This window comes from Somniosus microcephalus, chromosome 7, assembly GCF_052327205.1.
Source record: "Somniosus microcephalus isolate GS21.2 chromosome 7, FLI_Smic_1.0, whole genome shotgun sequence".
Lineage (NCBI taxonomy): Eukaryota > Metazoa > Chordata > Chondrichthyes > Squaliformes > Somniosidae > Somniosus > Somniosus microcephalus.
This window is the reverse complement of record NC_140993.1, coordinates 280,236,005-280,257,175: the sequence shown is the minus strand read 5'-3', so window position 1 is coordinate 280,257,175 and position 21,171 is coordinate 280,236,005. Positions and strand designations below refer to the sequence as shown.

Below are 21,171 nucleotides of genomic sequence, written 5' to 3'. Positions count from 1 at the left end.
TTTTTGAAGGAATATAATTGGGGAGGGGGGCGGTTGTTGCCACGAAGCCAGACTGGCCAAAGAATAAGTAATGTAATCAAGGCTATCGATGTGCTCCAGTCTTGTACTGTATATAAGCTTGTGAATTTTGTTGATCAGGGAGAAGGTGCTCTCCCAGAGCTCTGTTTTCAATAAACTGCACCTTTTACTTTACCACAGATTAGATGTGAATTTATTTTCACCCAACAATGATCAGCCATGATCTCATTGAATGGCGGAGCAGGCTTGAGGGGCCGAATAGCCTACTCCTGCTCCTATCTTCTATGTTTCTGTGCAACCCTGGGCACCAGTGGTTTATAAAAAAGACTTGCATTTATATCGCGCCTTTCACGACCACCGGACGTCTCAAAGCACTTTACAGCCAATGAAGTACTTTTGGAGTGTAGTCAGTGTTGTAATGTGGGAAACGCAGCAGCCAATTTGCACACAGCAAGCTCCCACAAACAGCAATGTGATAATGACCAGATAATGTTTTTGTTATGTTGATTGAGGGATAAATATTGGCCAGGACACCGGGGATAACTCCCCTGCTCTTCTACAAAATAGTGCCGTGGGATCTTTTACGTCCACCTGAGAGAGCACACGGGGCCTTGGTTTAATGTCTCATCCGAAAGACAGCACCTCCGACAGTGCAGCACTCCCTCAGCACTGCACTGGAGTGTCAGAGGAGAGGAGGCTCGTGAACAGAAGTGATACACGCAACGGCCACTATCACTCTCACTTTTCTTTTTTCTCCCTCGTTGCCTGTGCCCTTTCATGGTGTGGAGATGCCGGTGTTGGACTGGGGTGGACAAATGTAAGAAGTCACACAACACCAGGTTATAGTCCAACAGTTTTATTTGAAATCACAAGCTTTTGGGGCGCTGCTCCTTCATCAGGTGAAGTGGAGAGATGCCTATAGACACAGATTATATAGTCAGAGAATTACTATATAATCTGTGTCTATCTATAGGCATCTCTCCACTTCACCTGACGAAGGAGCAGCGCTCTGAAAGCTTGTGATTTTCAAATAAAACTGTTGGACTATAACCTGGTGTTGTGTGACTTCTTACATGTGCCCTTTCAAGCAGTGGGGTAGATCTTGACAGTGTGCCATAGTGTGAAGCGGGTGATAGTAAGTCGATGGGAGAGATGTCCCCGAAAGAGGCCCCTGATTTGCCATCACCCGTTTTACAACATCGCACAAAGTCAAAAATCTACCCCAGTGAACTAGAACTACCCTCTCACAGCCCAGATTTGGTTATGGAGGGGTGGTCTATTCGCTCTCTCTCTCCAGTACTTGCCCTACACGTGAGATTAGGAACCCGTTGCCTGGGGTTCATTGGCCGTAGACTTGTGCCAAAACAATTCGGTGACATCTCCTTACCCCAGTGCAGTGGACATGGTGGCACTGTCCACGATCCATTGGGTAATGCCAACACTTGCGAATTAATTGTGAGACATGTGATTTTTAATGAAAATTTACTCCAACTCGCGAAGGGTGGTGATAACGGTAGGATTTTTTTAAAAAAGTGCTTTGTAAAGCATTTTCAGATGCAGTAACGCAGTTTTTGTAAAGAGCTGTGACCTGAAGAGGTTAAATAAAGCCACTTATGAGATTTATAAACCAAAAAACTCATGATTTCTTAGCAAATCTCCTATAAGAGTTTGTCTAATGATTTAGGCGACGGTGGGATTGGCATTACTGTAACTCAGTAAAGTGGGATTTGAGCTGCAAAAGGCGACCAGGCCCTGCAGCCACACTCGCTGCTTACAGGCCGAGAGATAGACAGCGGCGCCCCGGAAGCAAACGGCTGAGGTCGACGCGGTATCTCGGGCGGCGGCCATTTTGTGAGTCGGCGCAGAAGCGGAGAGCGCCGCGGAGCCCGGATGTGCCGGCGCTGTTGGAGGAGCGAGAGAGAGAGAGAGAGAGAGAGAGCGCCCCGGACACAGGCCCCGAGCAGAGCAGCGCAGCGCAGCGAGGCCGCGGCTCTCTGACACAGCACCCACCCCCCGGGCCTCACAGTGGGGTGTGCGGCAGCCCCGAGCGGATGGAGTGAGAGGCGCCGGGTAGTCGCGGAAGTCAATGCCGAGCTCGGATACGCGCGGCGGGAGCCGGGGTCGCAGCCCCAGCGGGAGGAGACGCCAGAGTGAGAGCGGGCCGGCGCAGGCACGGGATAAAGGCCGCTGCGCCACGGCCACTTCTTCATCCACCTCACGGCGCAGCAAACGCCGCCGGAAGCGCGCGGCCGACAGCGGGGCCCGGCGGCGGGACGGCAAACACCCGGCGGCCGCAGCCACCACCTCGGCTTCGGGCCCGTCCGCCATCCCGCTCGCACTCCGGGGCCTGGTGGAGTACGACGACGTGAGCTCGCAGTCGGAGAGCCTAGTCCGCAGCCCCGCTTCTTCCGCCGGGCGCCGACCGGACCGCTGGCGGGACAAGGAGAGGCGGAGACGGGACAAGGCCAAGGAGAGCTCCCGCTCCCGGGCCGACGGCAAGGCCAAGAGCAAGAGCCGAAGCCGGAACAAAGCGGCGGCGGGCGGCGAGCAGCCGGCCCAGGGCGACAAGGAGGCCCGAGGAGGCCGCGGCTCGCACCGCACTGACAAAGAGACGCCCGCGGCTTACAGGGAGCCTCCGCCGCGGGCCTACCGGGAGCCCGAGTGGGAGGCGCCGCCGCGGGCCTACCGCACTTCGGCCTCGCCCCGCAGCCCGCCTTTCCAGGAGCCGAGTCCGTACGGGACGGCCGTGTCCTGCTACCCACAGGCTTACGGAGCCGCCTCGGGCCCCGGCCACAGCCCCGCCAGGCCTGCCGCCGCCTTCGACCTGTACGGCCGCAGCCCGCCGCCGCTCTTCGCTTTCAAGCCGCTATACAGCTCGCGGGACCCGGGCTCGCACCCCGGCTACACGGGCCGCTCCCCCAGTCCTTACTCGGCTCCCCGCCGCCGCTCGCCCAGCTTCTCCCGGCACCTCAGCCCCTACGAGTATGGCGGCCTGTCCCCCAATCCCTACTCCAGCAGCAGCCGGCGCCGCTCGTCCAGCCCCTACAGCCGGAGCCCCGAGCTCAGGTACGGCCGCTGTCAGTCTGCGTGTATCGGTGCAGGTATCTGGCAGCAAGTGTTAGCACTTAGGGAAGTGTATCGCAATTATAACTGCATAATAATGTAGCTCTGCATATATAATATCTAAAGTTAGTCTGAAATATAATGTATCCATACAACAAATATACTATAAAATCTGAAATATTTGTATTCATACGTGGAAATATAAGTGTCAAATAATGCATTCATACAACTATAAAGTGTCAAATATAATATCTCCACATATCGAATAAACCATGGTCTGATATATAATGTCATACATCAAATGTGCCATAAAATCTGAATTATACTGTACATACTATACTGTAGTACTGTACTATTAGTACACTTAATGTCCATCAAATGTAATTCCTAACTTCTGTCAAATATTTCTGACATACCTTACATTGCAGATGTTATGAGTAGAAAATCTAATACTGTATCAAATAATATAACCATAGATAGTTTGCTAATTTGCATATAAAATACTATGTTCAGTATATTCTATATTGTGTGTATGTTTTATATAATTGAGTTTTTAAAAGTTTGAAACAAAATAAATCGGGTTTCAGGTTGTTGTAATGTCCAAAGAGGAAGGTTGTTCAGTGTTAATTTGGGTTTTACAAAAATAATTGCTGTGCTGATTATATGTAAAAATGTCATGGAGCTTTTGAAAGGTATGCCTGTTCTTTATATGCACTAACCTCTTGCAGTTAAATTATCTAATTTTGCAAGTTTGAGGATTCAGTGGTTCTTGACGATGTACTTTAATTCTGTATCAGTTCTTGCTGCTGGCAGCAAAAAATCCTCTTTATAACAGGGGTGTAGTAGCACTTAAGTACTGTGATAATATTTCAATACTGGTGACCTTTTGGTTAATCGTGTAATCAGGTGGTTTACCTGCCTTAATGTCAAAATAGTTGGGGAACTAAAATTACTGCATTATATATTATTGAATTCTTGTTAAACTAACTATAGCTGACCGCATACATTTTTTTACAAAAATCTGCCATAAAAACATCGATTAAAAAAAAATATATATAATTAGTAGAAGCTTAGTACTTCAGTCACTGGAAGTCTTTGACAATGTCCCCATCTAATTAAGAGTGAGTCTGTACATGATTACTCTGTTTCGGTATTCCTTATGTTATTATGCGGTAGATTTCAATAGCTGGTTGCAGTTGTCAGGTTTTGAGATTGTCATCCGCTGTTACTTTAAATTATCAAACCCTGCAGGTTGTTTGTACTGTTCGCAAAAGTTAACTTATGATTTGTACATGGTCTGTGGCAGTGGTGTCCAAGCTCTTTGCCTTAGAGTCATAGAGTTATACAGCACAGAAAGAGGCCTGCCAGCCATCAAGCCCTGTCTATTCTAATCCCATTTTCCAGCACTTGGTCCATAGCCTTGTATGCTATGGCATTTCAAGTGCTCATCTAAATGCTTCTTGAATGTTGAGGGTTCCTGCCTCTACCACCCTTTCAGGCAGTGAGTTCCAGATTCCAATCACCCTCTAGGTGAAAGTTTTTCCTCAAATCCCCTCTAAACCTCCTGCCCCTTACCTTGAAACTATGCCCCCTGGTTATTGATCCCTCTACCAAGGGGAAAAGTTCCTTTCTATCTAACCTATGTCCCTCAATTTTGTACACCTCAATCAGGCCCCCCCTCAGCCTTCTCTGCTCTAAGGAAAACAATCCCAGCCTGTCCAGTCTCCCTTCATAGCTGAAGCGCTCCAGCCCAGGTAACATCCTGGTGAATCTCCTCTGCACCCTCTCCAATGCAGTCACGTCCTTCCAATAGTGTGGCGACCAGAACTGCACACAGTATTCCAGCTATGGCCTAACTAATGTTTTGTACAGTTCCATCATAACCTCCCTGCTCTTGCCTTCATTAGCCGAGGCATAGAATATAAGTATCTTATCTACCTGTCCTGCTGCCTCCAGGGATCTATGTACATGCACACCAAGGTCCCTCTGATCCTCTTCCTGGATACAATGGAGCCTTGGAGGCCACTTATAGTATTTGAATGCTAAGTAATTTGCAGAAATCTTAAGTTGCTGATACAGACGTGTCTTGGTGTTCTGATTTGGGAGTTACAGAGCAACACTGCTTAGTAAAGAACCCTTTTCAAACTTCCTGGCTCACAAAATTTGAACAGGACTAAATAGCGAGCAAGAAATACAAGAACCTAATAGACCCTGGGTTTCGAGAGCTGGATTGCCAGGGTTCGAGAGTGACCTACTGGCTGTCGTTCAGATCCCCTTGAACTACTGGTGTTGAAAACCTGTCGCACACACTGACTGATCAGGTTCTTTTAAGCATCATTCTGTGTGTTATCTTTTCAGCGCTCAATATTGCTCAAATTAAACGTATAGTGTTAAGACCATGCAGACTGTGTGTACCCTGTCTAACTTTAACTTTAATTTATTATATTTTGATGTTTGTGCATAACCAGTGAAATTTGACCAAAATGTCAAAAATCTGTGAAAAATATACAAATCAACATATAACTGACAAGTGATTTAAGTTAAGAGCACATATTATGGCGGGCGCATTCATTATTTCCCTTGTTATATGTTCGAACAGGAATGTCCAGGCTTCTGGTTTTCACGAGCTGCATGACTCAAACAGGACAAACCAACAAATAAGCCTGCAGTTTGGACACCCCTGTTGAAGACAAATAGTGCGAATTTTAGTTATTTGTTTGTATGAAAACTGTAGTCTACTCATAATTTAAAATTGCTTACTTCAAATTAACTTTTTTTTAACATTATTCATTTTGCTGTATTTATGATGCTCAATTCCAATATTTGATCATTCACATTTCTTACTGCAAGAAATGACTTTGCATTATCAGGAGTAGACATATTTACTTTAAATGATTCAGACTTTATTTGCATTTAGATTAAATGATTTGTGCTTTTGGTCTAATTAGTTGGGCCTTTATTGATTGCGTGATTTGCAATTTCAGGAGGCCTAAGTCACGGAGTAGAAGCCCATATTACTCTAGACGCTCAAGATCTCGCAGCAAGCACCGTGTGTCAAGGTCTCGCAGTCGGCAGTCAAGCATTTCACCGAGCAGTTTAACTTATAAGACTAGTCTTGCTGCTGAGTTGAGTAAGCACAAAAAGGCAAGAGCTGTTGAGGCCGCTAAAAATAATGCGAAAACCTCTAATGCACTTAATGTAACTACTGCCAGGGCGTGTGGCAATGCCAGCTCAACGACAGCAGCCCATGCATCTCAAACAAAGGATACAAAGGAGGTGAATAAGCTCAAGTCTGAGCGAGCAACAGTTTCCCCATCAGACACTGGAATCCAGGTAACAGTTAAAAACGAGAAACCTAAAGCCAAGACGATTACTCAGGAGGCAAAAATAGACCATGACTCGACCGCGGACAAAAAGGAAGTGACGCAGACAAACTTTGGGGCAAAAATTCCCAAAACCCCAACATTGAAAGTGGAGTCAACCACGCCAAAAGAAAAACACAAGCAAACTGTGCCAAGTGAAGCTGCAAAGGAGAAAGAGAAGAATCCAGCACTACTAACATCAACGCTACCATCACTACCTCTGCCCCCAGTGCTGACCAAGGAGGAGCATGAAGATGTGAGCAGGTGAGAGTTGCTGTAAAACATTGTGGAACTTTCAGTTGCATATCTGAGTCAGGACAGGAAGTGGTGAAGAATTGATTAGTTTTTGAAGCCTCTTGCTTACCAAATTTTATTTGTGCATTGCTGCATGTGAATGCATTTTGTTTTTTGTAGATACTAGAACAGTTTGCTTTTTAAAAGTGCAGCATTTTTTTCAAGGATGGGGCATGGCCTTTAAGAACATGAAGAAAGGATGGACCTGCATTTATATAGCACCTTTTACTTCCTCGGGACTTTCCAAAGTGCTTCACTTTTGAAGTGCAGCTACATAGGCAAACATGGCAGCTAGTTTATTCCCAGCCCAACCCCACAAACAGCAATGAAATCAATGACCAGATAATCAGTTTGTGATGTTGGGTGAGGGATAAATGTTGACCAGGGCACCAAGAAAACTCCCCAGCTCTTAGTCATAGAGTCATAGAGTAATACAGCACGGATAGAGGCCCTTCGGCCCATCGTGTCTGCGCCGGCCATCAAGCCCTGTCTAATCTAATCCCATATTCCAGCATTTGGCCCGTAGCCTTGTATGCTATGGCATTTCAAGTGCTCATCCAAATGCTTCTTAAATGTTGTGAGGGTTTCTGCCTCCACAACCCTTTCAGGCAGTGAGTTCCAGACTCCAACCACCCTCTGGGTGAAAAAGTTCTTTCTCAAATCCCCTCTAAACCTCCCACCCTTTACCTTGAATCTATGCCCCCTAGTTATTGACCCCTCTACTAAGGGAAAAAGCTCCTCAGCATCCATCCTATCTATGCCCCTCATAATTTTGTACACCTCAATCATGTCCCCCCTCAGCCTCCTCTGCTCCAAGGAAAACAAACCCAATCTGCCCAGTCTCTCTTCATAGCTGAAGCGCTCCAGCCCTGGTAACATCCTGGTGAACCTCCTCTGCACCCTCTCTAACGCGATCACATCCTTCCTGTAGTGTGGTGACCAGAACTGCACACAGTATTCCAGCTGTGGCCTAACCAGTGTTTTATACAGCTCCATCATAACCTCCTTGCTCTTATATTCAATGCCTCGGCTAATGAAGGCAAGTATCCCATATGCCTTTTTTACCACCTTATCCACCTGTTCCGCCGCCTTCAGGGATCTGTGTACTTGCACACCCAGATCCCTCTGACCCTCCGTCTTGCCTAGGGTCTTTCCATTCATTGTGTATTCCCTTGCCTTGTTAGTCCCCCCAAAGTGCATCACCTCGCACTTTTCCGGGTTAAATTCCATTTGCCACTGTTCCGCCCATCTGACCAACCCATCTATATCGTCCTGCAGACTGAGGCTACCCTCCTCGCTATTTACCACCCTACCAATTTTTGTATCATCCGCGAACTTACTGATCATACCCTTTACATTCATATCCAAGTCATTAATGTAGACCACAAACAGCAAGGGACCCAGCACCGATCCCTGTGGTACCCCACTGGCCACAGGCTTCCAGTCACAAAAACAACCTTCGACCATCACCCTCTGCCTTCTGCCACTAAGCCAGTTTTGTATCCAATGTGCCAAGGCACCCTGGATTCCATGGGCTCTTACCTTCTTGACCAGCCTCCTGTGCGGGACTTTATCGAAGGCCTTACTGAAATCCATGTATACCACATCCACTGCATTACCCTCATCCACACACCTAGTCACCCCCTCAAAAAATTCAATCAAATTAGTCAGACATGATCTTCCCTTGACAAAGCCATGTTGACTATCCCTGATTAATCCTTGCCTCTCCAAGTGGAGACAAATTTTGTCCCTCAGGACTTTTTCCAATAATTTTCCTACCACTGATGTTAGGCTCACTGGCCTGTAGTTCCCCGGTTTTTCCCTACTACCCTTCTTGAATAATGGTACTACATTAGCGGTTCTCCAGTCCTCTGGCACATCCCCTGTGGCCAGAGAGGTCCTGAATATATGTGTTAGAGCCCCCGCAATCTCCTCCTTTGCCTCACACAGCAGCCTGGGATACATTTCATCCGGGCCTGGGGATTTATCCATTTTTAGGCCAGCTAAAACCGCCAATACCTCCTCCCTCTCGGTTAATATGTTCGAGCATATCACAGTCCCCCCGCCCTATTTCTATGTCTACATCGTCCTTCTCCATAGTGAAAACAGATGCAAAAAATTCATTTAGAACCCCTCCTACATCTTCCGGCTCCACACACAGATTGCCACTTTTGTCCCTAATGGGCCCTATTTTTTCCCTAGTTATCCTCTTACCCTTAATATACTTATATCTTCTTTGAATAATGCCATGTATCGGTTCCGTCCATCTGCGAGGGCATATGGGGTTTCTGTTCAGTGTTTGATCCGAAAAGGAATGCCGCACTTCCTTAGTCTAGATTATATGTTTATGGTACGGTAGTGTAGTCGTTATGTTACTGGACTAGTAATCCAGAGGCTTGGACTAATAATTCAGGATGCGCAAGTTCGAGGCAGTTTGAGGATTTACATTTAGTTTTTAAAAGGCCACTACAGAGGACTGCAGCGGCTCAAAGGGAAGGCCCACAACTGCCTTCTCAGAGCAACTAGGGATGTGCATTAAATGCCAGCCTAGCCCGCGACTCCCACACTCCGAGAATGAGTCCTGGAGTGGAGCTCGAACCCACCAACCTCTGACTTGGAAGGAAGAGTGATACCAACTGAGTCAAGCCGTTACTTAAATGTTAACATTTATTTGAGGGTTTCTTGGTGTTTTGGCAGGTGAGAAGGAAAAGTGCGAGTTCTGTGGTATTTGGGTCAGGTTTCTCAATCTAAATGGTTAAAACTTATTGCATCAATATTGTGTTTACAAATAATTTGACCTGCGTTGTTGACTTCCTTGCACATATTCGATTCCTCTGCTGAACCTCTCTCATCTGCCAATAGCCAATATATCAGTAAGAGAAAGTTTTGCGCTGTCTACTATGGTATGTTCTCTATCCCTGATACTGTATTAGATGTATCCCAGCACTGTAGTCATAGAGTAGCGCTTATGATACTAGAAACCCTGAGGTTTGTAGCACCAGAAAAAATGACCATGAAAGGTGCCATTTTCTTTTAAAAGCCCAACTGGTTAATTAATATATCCTACAGGGAAAGGTACTTGCCGCCTATGTTCCCTGTAATTATTTTTGGCCCTGTGGGCCATTCAAAATACCACGCATGCGCAGTTTTTACATTGAAAAGCCGGCTGCGCGTGTTCTCTGGAGCAGTGCACACCTTACAGGGAACAGTACTTGCCACCCCTATCTAGTCTATTGGTCTAGTGACTTCTGTTATGTTTGCACTCCGATTTATAGAAAGAAAGAAAGACTTGCATTTATATAATGCTTTTCGCGACTTCAGGATGTCCCAACGCGCTTTACAGCCAATGAAGTGCCGTTGAAGTGTAGCCTCTGTTGTACTGTAGGAAACGTGGCAGTTAATTTGTGGACAGTAAGCTCCCACAAACCGCAATGAAATAATGACCAGATAATCTGTCTTGGAGATGTTAGTTGAGGGCTAAATTTGGCTAGCACTCCCTTGCTCTTCTTTGAAATAGTGCCATGGGATCTTTTACGTCCACCTGAGAGGGTAGACGGAGCTTTGGTTTAACGTCTCACCTGAAAGATGGCACCTCTGACAGTGCAGCACTCTGTCAACCTTCTTGATTAATGATGCCACTTGTGGGCATTGCCTGTGAATGGTGTAAAGCTACATATAAACCACTATATTGAAATAAAAACAGAAAATGTTGGAAATGCACAGTAGGTCAATCAGCAAATGTAAAGGGAAGGCTAGGTTAACATTTTGGATGTACACCTTTCATCGTATTTTATTTGTCTGATTCTCAAATGGCGAGGCTTGTTGAAGACTTAATTCTACTTGTTGCATAATTAAGCCATTTGTTTTGAGTTAAATTCTGTAAGTAATTTAATTTAGTTGGTGTGGTTAAAAACGTATTCTCGCATTGCTGTAAAATATTTGCAATGCAATGTGAAAGTTGAAAATGAGTTGCCGAGGACAGATGTCGGGTGAAAACTTTGGTTTTTCTGAGCCCCATTAGTTTGAAGCCTTCTCTTATGCATGGAGTAATCTCTTAGTTCCATGATATTTTTGTGGTTATGTAGTGTGGATTAAAAGATTGGGGGAATTATTTTCATATCCTTGTAACTATGTTTTGGTGAAGTCCTTATTACCTTTATCTATGCACCCATAAAAGTTTTATTGTGGGACATAGTCTACTGTCTTTTAAGTGGATTGGGATCATTTTAGATGAAGTTAGGGCTGTATCTTGTTCGAGTACAAGATCCTGTTTTGGTAACTTCGTACAGACCACGCTGCTTAAAACTAATAAGCAGTCTCACCAAAGACATGGTTGTTGGGCCTTGTTCGAAGCAGAATTTGATTTGTTCCACATACTCAGGCTGCCCTGTCATTCTGGACAGAATCCCGGTGGCTGTATGTACACGCACTGGGAGACCTAAGGGGCTGGTGGTACTATTTTTATAGGTTCTTGTCTCCAAGCAGCTGATTACTTTTAGACAAAAACCCTGGGCTTGTTGGAATGGCTTCGAGCATACACTGATAGCTAGAATATATTTTGTATTGCTGCAGGCGGCGGCCCAGCAGATTCTAGCACTTTTTAAGCATTTCTTTGTATCGTCCTGGTGGTGGGAGAGTGTTAGGCCAAGCTCTTGGGGAGGGGCAAAAATGTTGAATAAAGATTTTAATGAAATCACACATTATTTTGGTGTCTTATTCTCCCAAGCCTTTATGCCCCAAAGCCTAACTGTTCATTGGATATTTGGGTAAGGTAGTTGATTCAGGATATTTGTGTTCTCGGGAATTGCTAATCACGCAAATCTTCTCTCGATTGGCTTGGGTTGTGTGTGCGTGTGTACACATGAAGAACGGCAGCTCGGAGAACCTCCCCGACAGCCTCAAGTCCTTGGAAGTGAAACTCAAAGTGCCAGTGTATTGAAAGAAAACTAGAGCAGAGGGAAATGCAGATTGAGGCAGAGGTCAGATCCAGTTCCGAGTGGATTGGGGTTGAGAGCATGTCTTTGGGGAATACCCTGCATTCAGTGGTGTTATTCCTGACCATGGAATGCTGATGCTGACACCAGAAAATGTTGCACTCCCCAGTGCAAGCATCCTTCATCTTGCTGAGCACTGAATTCACGCAAAGAAAAAAATTGCGAGGTCCTAAAGTGAATAGTTAGTGTGTGAAAGCCAACAAAACATTCAGTGACTCATAGGACAAAAGAGTGAAACAAGCCATCAATGGAAAGGCGTTGGCCCAGAAATTTGGGTCGGAGGCTTCCCCCCGGGTGTAAGCCTCCGCCCTGCACTTACCTAGCGCGCCGGCTGTTGTGCTGTGGGCCCACGTGGGATTCCGATCCTGGGCCTGCTCCAACTGCCGGCGCGCAGTGCTTGCGTATCCCAGGGGCGCAGTTAGTTCGAAGTGGGCCATGGAGAGCCAATCGTAGCGGGGAATCTGTATTCATAGATTTGACAGGAAGGGCTGTCAAATCTATGAATACAGTTCAGCCCCAAAACATCACTAAAACTTCAAAAAAATTTTTTACAAATCACATTTTTAAAATAACTATAAATTACATAAAATAACTATTTAATAATTTAAATTTTTGAAAAAATTAATTACAGTTTCTAACGGGGCTAAAAAATAAACTTATCTTTCTTTAAAGTATTTAAAAATAATAAACCTGCGGAAAAAAGTTTTAATTTAATTCACCACTTACCTTGTTAAAAGCAGGCCTTGCGACTGCTTTTTACAAGCGTAGCTCCTGGAGACTTGCCCTCATGGAGAAAGCTGCAAAAAAAAAGGAAGTTCCAGGCGTACACGCTGCCTCTCCAGCGCACGCGTTCGACCTGTGAACCCCTTCCTTTAAAGGAACGGAAGTTCCGATTTCCCGCGCAAGCGCAGTGCATGCACAAACCCGGCACTTTCGTTGGGCCTACGCGTGAGTACCCAGCACTTGCTCACCTGTGGGGACCCAAAGTTCTGGCCCAATTTTAAAATTCGTTTCCAATTTCCCCTGGCAGCTGCAGGGGGAAATTTGAATTTTTAAAAAAATATAGTTCCTTAAAGTAAAAGCCTAATTTATTTCCTGTTATCTATTCCATTATCATGTATTATTCCTGCTCATGCCTGCACCTATGATTAGGGGAAGTGGTCTGCCATGGCAAAAATTGGCAGAATTAGCAGGGCAGGGGCAAGAGTAAATGGCGGGTAGTTACATAATGTACAGGTCAATTCCTGTCAGATTCTCCTCTTGCCAGCACTTCAGTCTTGACCAGCAGCATGTTTTATCAGTTGCCTGACTGTAACATGTAACAGCTGGTTTTACCATCGGCCTTTAGCTCACTGGCACTGTTTGTCTGAATTAAAGCATGGATTTCATCATGGCTGTCATGCCATGACAACTGACTTGCCCTAATCATGATCACCTATTCATGCCCTTATAGGTTGCTAAACCTTATAGATTTCAATCATGTGGCTCCTCTTGGCATCTTTCCTATTACTCCAAAACTTGTCAATTATTGACCATGTAATTTTAAGTTTCAAAATATTCTGAGGTTTAAATCCACATCATTGTTGCACGCTATCACTGTGGATACCATGATACTGCACTGTGTGTGTATTTCATATTAAAGCTCATTGATTTGAATTGTGTTGCTTTGATTAGCTGTTCCCTCCTCTCTGGACTGTTGAGTTCACCTTGCTGGTTATAACACTCCAGCTCCTGGACATCTCCATCAGTGCTGTCAAAACCCTGCTTACTCGCTCTATTAGCGCACTTGGGCCGAGCCCAACCACTTGCAATTTGCAAAATACATTCCCAAAGGGAAGCTTGAGCAAGAGTGTCAATTGACAGTGAGTTTTGAGTTTGGGGATTTCATAGCTCAGTAGCGTAACACCTCCGAAAGTATGTCGTGCCAGCCTGGCTCCGTGGTAGTGCTCTCGTCTCTGAGACTAGGACTTGAGCATGTAATCTAAGCTGACACTTCAGTTAGAGATGCCATTAAGACGTAAAAAATCCTATGGTGATATTTGCAGAACAGTAGAGAGTACTCCCAGTGTCCTAGTCAACAGCACCAAAAATCAACTAATTGTTCATTCATCTCATTTGCTGTTGGTGGGACCTTGCTGTGTGCAAATGGCTGTTATGTTTCCCTACATAGCAACAGTGACTACATATCTCTGTGCCTTGTTCCTTTCTATCTCTAACCTTCAGTGCTCTCCCCTCCTTTCACCTCACCAGGCTGCTGTGCCTTCAGCTGCCTGTGCCCCATGCTTTTGCATTTCTTCCCTAAGCCCCCCTCCCTCTCTACCTCCCTCTCTTCCTTGAAGATCCTCTTTGAAACCCATCTCATTGACCAAGCTTTTGATCACCCCTCCTGATAAGTCCTTTGGCTTGACGTCCATTTTTTTCTTGTGCCTCTGAATGCTTTGGGATGTTTTTTGACTTTAAAGGAGCTATTTAAGTATGTGGTGTTCAAAAGTAATTCATTGTCTCTGATGTGGTTTAGGACATACTGAAGATTTTGTTTTCATGGATGGAGTTTAACAACACATACTATTGTAAGGAGAATGTTTAGTTGGTTGGTATTCACAGTACCAGTGTGTTTTTTAATTGTTCTTATCTGACTTCCTCTCAGTATAGTGTTTTACCTGCTGCTTACAAACGATCATATTTTACTGTTGGTGTAACAGCATATTTAAAGAGGGAGAGAGAAAAAGGGCTAGTTCTGATATTTTAAAATTTGATGAAATGGTGTCATAAATATCCTTCTCTATGTTGCATTCCCCTGAGCTAGTTGAATTTTGGGAGACAATTCTAGCCGTGTGTATTCTCAATGATCAAGAACACGTTTTCTTTTTTAAAATAAATTGATTACATTCTGCCTGTGCTTTGTTGGGCAGATGCTGCTTCTTCCCCACATTGTGGATGGAAAATTGTTTTAGCAATTCACTCATTTAATCATTGTATTGGACCGTGTAACTGATAAATCAGTTCATAGTAACCAGGGATTCTGGGCATGCTCAAGCTCATTTCATTATGTATTTTGAGAAGCACGATGTGGTGATCCAGTACAGTATAATGAAACTACAGCAGCCTTCCAAAACCACGTACTTTATCTTGCATAGGGTGTTTTGGAAACATAGCTTGCAAAGATATTTGTAACGAAAGGAAAACCCGCCACCCTCGGTATTGCATACGCCTAGCAACACTGTTGCGGATCTGATGCTTCATATTGTATTGGTTGTTTCCAACTCTTCGAATGTTCTCAATGACAATAGACCAATGTATTGCTGTAATGTGCTAGTTTAGAAGTTGGAAGCTAATGATGGGTAAAGGTGGTGCATGCACGAGTGTATAGATGCACTGTACTTGGCAGCAGTGACTCAGTTTCTGCTGCTGCCCAACATCTGCTGATTTGAGAATACAGCCAATTTGTTGTCTCCCCTGTATGCTCAATTTGACAGCAAGCATGTTTACAAAAGTTTGAGAAGCCGTTGCAACATACAATAGGTTGCAATATTGTTGCTGTAAAACAGTGAGTGAGAAATTTTCATAGCATGTTCACTTGAGCAGGGAGATGCAACTAGCAGTACAGTTATGGATTTTACCCTTCCAAACATGGGTTGTGTCCAGAGAGAGCATTTTGAAATGCTAACAAGTTACATTAGAGTTCAATCTGATCTTACAAAGGAGGCATATTTGACAAGATATTTCAAGTAACCTGAACAATTGGTAAGGGCCCTGGAAGGTGGTGGGAGATGCCATATCTCCCAAGGTTTTAGGAAAGTTGCACCATTTATTTACAGACAATTTGGCAGACATTCGAGTAGTGTTTTGTATGGCACTCCACCAAATTATAATTGCTCTTTTTAAATGTTCCTAAAATTGTCAAATTGTACAATTCTTTGAGCCGTGTATACCAGCCAGTGCTGTTTCTCAGGTGGGATTGGCTTAGGGTGGTTTAGCATACCATGTGGTCTTTCCTGCGATCTGCTTTGGTGTACTGTGGAGCATGATCATGGTTTTCACCAACATTGGGACCAACCGCCTATTTGTATGTTGTCCTTGTACAGTGGGCCTGGGGCCTTTATCTGTCAGAGATAACACTTGATGAATCTCTTGAGTAATGCTGCATTCATTGAGATGGTTAGAATCCCTTGTAGATGATTATAATTCATTTGATTATCAGTCAAAGGGATAGAGTTAGTGGTTCTTGTACAAATTATCTTGGTACCCAGCTGTAAGAATCCCCATTAGAATTCTATGATTAAGGAGTGAACGCTCTTTAAAATAGTGCAGTTACACTACAACGGTTAAAGTGGTTTTGCTTTGCACTGCTAAGCTTTCAGGCTAAGTATAGAGTCCAGTTGGACCCTAATTCTGGAATTGCGCTGCAGAGCTTTAAGTTGGTGCAAAGCAGAACTGCTTTAGGGTAGATAGAGAAACTTTTTCTGATGTGGTGGAGTCTAGGACAAGGGGACATCACTTTAAAATCAGAACCAGGCCATTCAGGAGAGAAGTTAGGAAACACTTATTCATGCAAAGGTTGGTATAAGTGTGGAACTCTCCTACAAAAAGCACTAGATCACAGAAATCACAGAAACCCCACAGTGCAGATAGAGGCCATAGATTTTTGCGAGCCAAGGGTATAAAACAACACGGCGCCAAGGCAGTTGGATGGAGATAAGGTACAGATCAGCCATGATCTCATTGAATGGTGGAACAGGCTCGAGGGGCTGAATGGCCTACTCCTGTTCCTATGTTTACACTGATGCTACAGTTGCAGTGTGAATGCACACTCCGAGCATTCTTAAAATATCAAGTGCTCATCTTCTTTTGCTCCCTGTCACAATCACCTCTTTGTGATGGTGACATTTCACCAGGTACTTAAATGGTCGTCTCGCAGCAGAAGTGTCCAAGCTTTGTTTGTGGACAACTTGGGTCTATATCATAGAACCCCACGTTTGGGAGGTGCTGTCGAAGAAGCTGTGGCGCGTTGCTGCAATGCATCCTGTGGTTAGGAAGCACTGCAGCCACAGTGTGCTGATAGTGGAGGGAGTTGCTGTTTAAGGTGATGTATTGGCTGCCGATCAAGCGGACTGCTTTGTCAGAAGAACAAGAAATATAGCAGGAGTAGGCCATTCGGTTACAGCCTGCCAACTCGAAACTGACCTTTTTATTCCTACTCTCTGTCCGTTAACCAATCCTCAATCCATGCTAATATATTGCCCCCAATCCCATGAGCCCTAATTTTGTGTTATAACCTCTTGTGTGGCACCTTATTGAATGCTTTTGAAAATCCAATACATTACATCCACTGGTTCCTCCAATCTACCCTCAAAAAAGCTAACCGATTTGTCAAACACGATTTCCCTTTCAAAATCTATGTTGCCTCTGCCCAATCATATTACACCAGGTTATAGTCCAACAGCTTTATTTGAAATCACAAGCTTTCGGAGCGCTGCTCCTTCTTCAGGTGAAGTGGAGAAATGCATAAAGACACAGCTTATATAGTCAGAGAATCATGTCAGATGTTTACAGGTAACCTTTCCAACTGCCATTAATCACACCTCGGCAGAGAGATAATCACAGCAGTCAAAGGTGTGAATGGTGTCCAAACAGGTCAGTCAGGGAAACATTACATCAAAGAACAATGAGGTGGGGTCACAAGGGGCCAAATATTGCAGATGCTGGGGTCTGTATGGAAAAACAAAAAAACAGACAAAAAACATTTTTTTTTTTTTTGGCTGGAAATCACAGCAGGTCCGGCCGCATCCGTGTAGAGAGAACAAGCCAATGTCGACTCGAGTCTGGATGACCCTGCATCAGGTGGGGTTACATGTAGCGTGACATGAACCCAAGATCTCTGTTGAGGCCGTCCTCATGGGTGCGGAACTTGGCTATCAGTTTCTGCTCGACGATTTTGCGTTGTCGTGTGTCTCGAAGGCCACCTTGGAGAATGCTTACCCGAAGATCGGAGGCTGAATGTCCTTGACTGCTGAAGTGTTCCCCGACTGGGAGGGAACACTCCTGCCTGGTGATTGTTGCGCGGTGTCCGTTCATCCGTTGTCGCAGTGTCTGCATGGTCTCGCCGATGTACCATGCTCCGGGGCATCCTTTCCTGCAACGTATGAGGTAGACAACGTTGGCCGAGTCACATGAGTATGTACCATGTACCTGGTGGGTGGTGTCCTCACGTGTGATGATGGTATCTGTGTTGATGATCTGGCATGTCTTGCAGAGGTTGCTGTGGCAGGGTTGTGTGGTGTCGTGGTCGCTGTTCTCCATAAAGTGTCTTTATGCATTTCTCCACTTCACCTGAAGAAGGAGCAGCGCTCCGAAAGCTTGTGATTTCAAATAAAGCTGTTGGACTATAACCTGGTGTTGTGTGACTTTTTACATTTGTCCACACCCCAGTCCAACTCCGGCATCTCCACACCAATCATATTATGATTTCCTAAGTACCCTGTTACCATGTCCATAATAGATTCTCGCATTGTCCGGCTAACTGGTCCATGGTTTCCTGTTTTCTCTCTTCCTTGAATAGCAGGGTTATAAATCTTGGGAATTCTGGAAGATCAAAACCAATGCATCCACTATCTCTGTAGCTACCTCTTTTAAAACCCTTGGATGTAGGCCTTCAGGTCCAGGGGATGTGTCGACTTATAGTCCCATTAACTTCTCCAGTACAATTTGTTTACTAATAGTAATTTCTTTAAATTCCTCATTCTCGCTAGACCCTTGGTTCTCCACTATTTCCAGAATATTATTTGTGTTTTCTACCATGAAGACAGATACAAAGTATTTGTTTAATGTCTCTGCCATTTCCTTATTCCCTATTATAATTTCTCCCTTCTCTGCCTGTAAGGGGTCCATGTTTACTTTCACTAATCTCTTCCTTTTTACGTATCTATAGGTGAGTACCCAATTACTGTATACTGCTCATTTCTTGATTTAAAAAAAAATTTCTTTGTTAAAAATAGCCTCGGTAGATAACCCTCTCCGTCATCTGGAGTTTTTGATCATGTCGGTGCCGGATACCAAAGAGTTTCCTGTAATCAAAAGAACTCGGTGCTACTTAATGTATTGTATGCACCAAATAGTAAGAAGTGGAACATCTCATACGATTGGTGAAAGTCTTATACTGCCAGTAGTGACTGAAATGGCATTGATGGTATGTGGAAGGATAGTTACTGACCAGCTAAGTCTTATCCTACTGTCTGACAATATGATTAGCCCCAGTATTGCTGATAGAGCAGGAGTCATCCAGGAGCAGCTAGTCAAAGCAGTGAGGCTAAGTCCATTTTTTCAGGCTACAAATTGATGATCGTACTGACTGTGTACCAGTGCAGCACGAATTATGGTTTTCATTTGATACTTCATCTCACCTGAGATCAAAGAGGACTTTTCATTTTGCCATTCTGTCTCACTACAGCTGAGCAAGTGTTCAGAATTTTAGGCCAGTACGTGAAAGATAAAAACACTAAGTGGAATTGTTGTGTCGAGATTTGCATGGATGTGGTAAAAGGTGTAACTGGATGGAATGGTGGATTTGCTGCTCGGGTGAAATCATTTCCACCACACTGTGCGTGGCAGTACTATTGCATGCACAGTATGCTACCGACCATAGAGCACATATACCAGAAACGCTGTTTATGGAGGTCACGGTCCACCATCAAAGACCCTACCCACCCCAGTCACAGTCTGTTCGCCCTCCTGCCATCTGGGAGACGCTACAGATGCATTCGCACCCGTACGACCAGATTTAGGAACCGCTTCTTTCCCAGGGCTGTCATCCTACTGAACTCCACAAATAAACTCTAAAGCCTGCACATCTGCCAATGCACTTTATTATGGTCATGTTTATGTTAATGTATTACAAGCCAAATGTATGTTGAATGTTTAAATGTCTTAATCTAAATGTACACTCTCGGGAGCCGCAAGCCTACATTTCGTTGTACTGCACTTGTGCACTAACAATGACAATAAAAGTTGATTTGATTTGATATACAGGGAGGTATTAGCTGCAAAAGCAATACCAAAATGGCTGTCAGATGTACTAACTGCTGCTCTCAAGGTTGTGAACCATACAAAAACTCGACCACTGAACTCATGGGTCTTATGCCATGTGAAAAGATGGGACCGTAGCACCAGCAACTTCTGCTTCAACAGAAGTCGATGGCTATCTTAATGGTAAAGTTTTGGGAAAAACCTGCAAACTCTGAGCAGTGCCGTATATTTTTGATCAACTCCAACTCGCCACTTCACCATCATTTCAGTGACCATCTTCTCCTGGTTTTACTAGGCTATTTGCCTGACATTTTGACAGGCTTAATGAACTTATCAGCCCTCCCAGAAGAAAAATAATAGCAACAACATGCATTTACATAGCTACTTCAATGTAAAAATAAAAGTCCAACAATGTTTGAGGTGTAATCGGGCAAAAATGGGTGCCAAGCCAAAGGAGGAGATATTAGATGGGGTAACCAAAAGGTTGGTCAATGTTGGTTTTAATGTGGGTCTTAAAGGAGGAAAGCGAGGGGTTTAGTGAGGGAATTTAAGGGTGTGGAGCCTAGGCGACTCGAGGCATGACCACCGATGGTAGGACAAAGGGTGTGGGGGTAATGTTTAATATAGCATTACTTGTAAACCAGTATGAACCAGAAATCATAGCTGATGGGCTAGTTTTGGAACTATTATACTTTTACATTACCATTTATAGGACTACTGATCATTCACTTTCTAGAGACCACGGTCATGTCTAGTGTTGTGCTACCCTTCAGCTGTGCCTACTCTTCCCAACTATTTCCAGCGATTTGTGCTTTTTTTGACCGAAGGAGATTTTACCTTGACAACAAACCGAAAACAAACAAAATTCATGTTGGCTAATGCCTGACAGCACTGAGTTGAATTTATGACCACAATGGTGCAAAGCAGGTGTTGTAACTGATACAGTAATGGGTCAGTGTAGAGGGGAAGAAGTTTTTGAATGCCCCTATGTGGTTGTAATGAGTCTGTTGACCTTCAGTCTTTTAGGGTTCATTTGATTGCCAGGAAAAAAACTGGTAATGAAATTCGGTTCTGTCTTCAATCTATATATTTTCTACTTACAGTCCAAAAGATGGTCTTGTAACAAAGGCAGTAAAGAAGGACCCTGAACGAAAGCCTCGGCACTTACTAACTGACCTTCCATTGCCACCTGAACTTCCAGGATCTGATTTACCTTCACCTAAAACTCCTGAAGAGAAGAAAGCACCTGTTCTTTCACAGATTAAAAAGCGACCCAAGTGAGTGAAAATATTTGTTTGGTGCTAAAGATCAGCCTTTTCTACGTTATGCTAGATCACTCCAGGCATTCTTGGTGTGGCATCTATGTATAAAGGAAAATGAACACCGAATGGGCCAGAAATTCGGGTCCCCATGGGTGA

General features: G+C 44.4%; 1 protein-coding gene across 3 annotated transcripts in view; it reads left to right on the top strand.

The window, feature by feature from the left end:
• The first annotated feature begins 1,740 nt into the window (after positions 1-1,740).
• Positions 1,741-21,171, top strand: part of LOC147115358 (cyclin-dependent kinase 13-like) — a 107,593-nt gene continuing 88,162 nt past the window's right edge. For 2 of the 3 annotated variants that reach the window (XR_015079122.1, XM_085993901.1), the window contains exons 1-3: positions 1,743-3,084; positions 6,066-6,707; positions 20,857-21,030. Coding sequence is in view for 2 of the 3 variants with exons in the window: in XM_085993901.1 (XP_085850027.1) it covers positions 2,105-3,084; positions 6,066-6,707; positions 20,857-21,030 (1,796 nt within the window). In the remaining variant the exon portion in view is untranslated. Of the gene's footprint in view, positions 3,085-6,065; positions 6,708-20,856; positions 21,031-21,171 lie in introns of all 3 variants that reach the window. The other variant, XM_085993903.1, reaches the window with a different exon arrangement.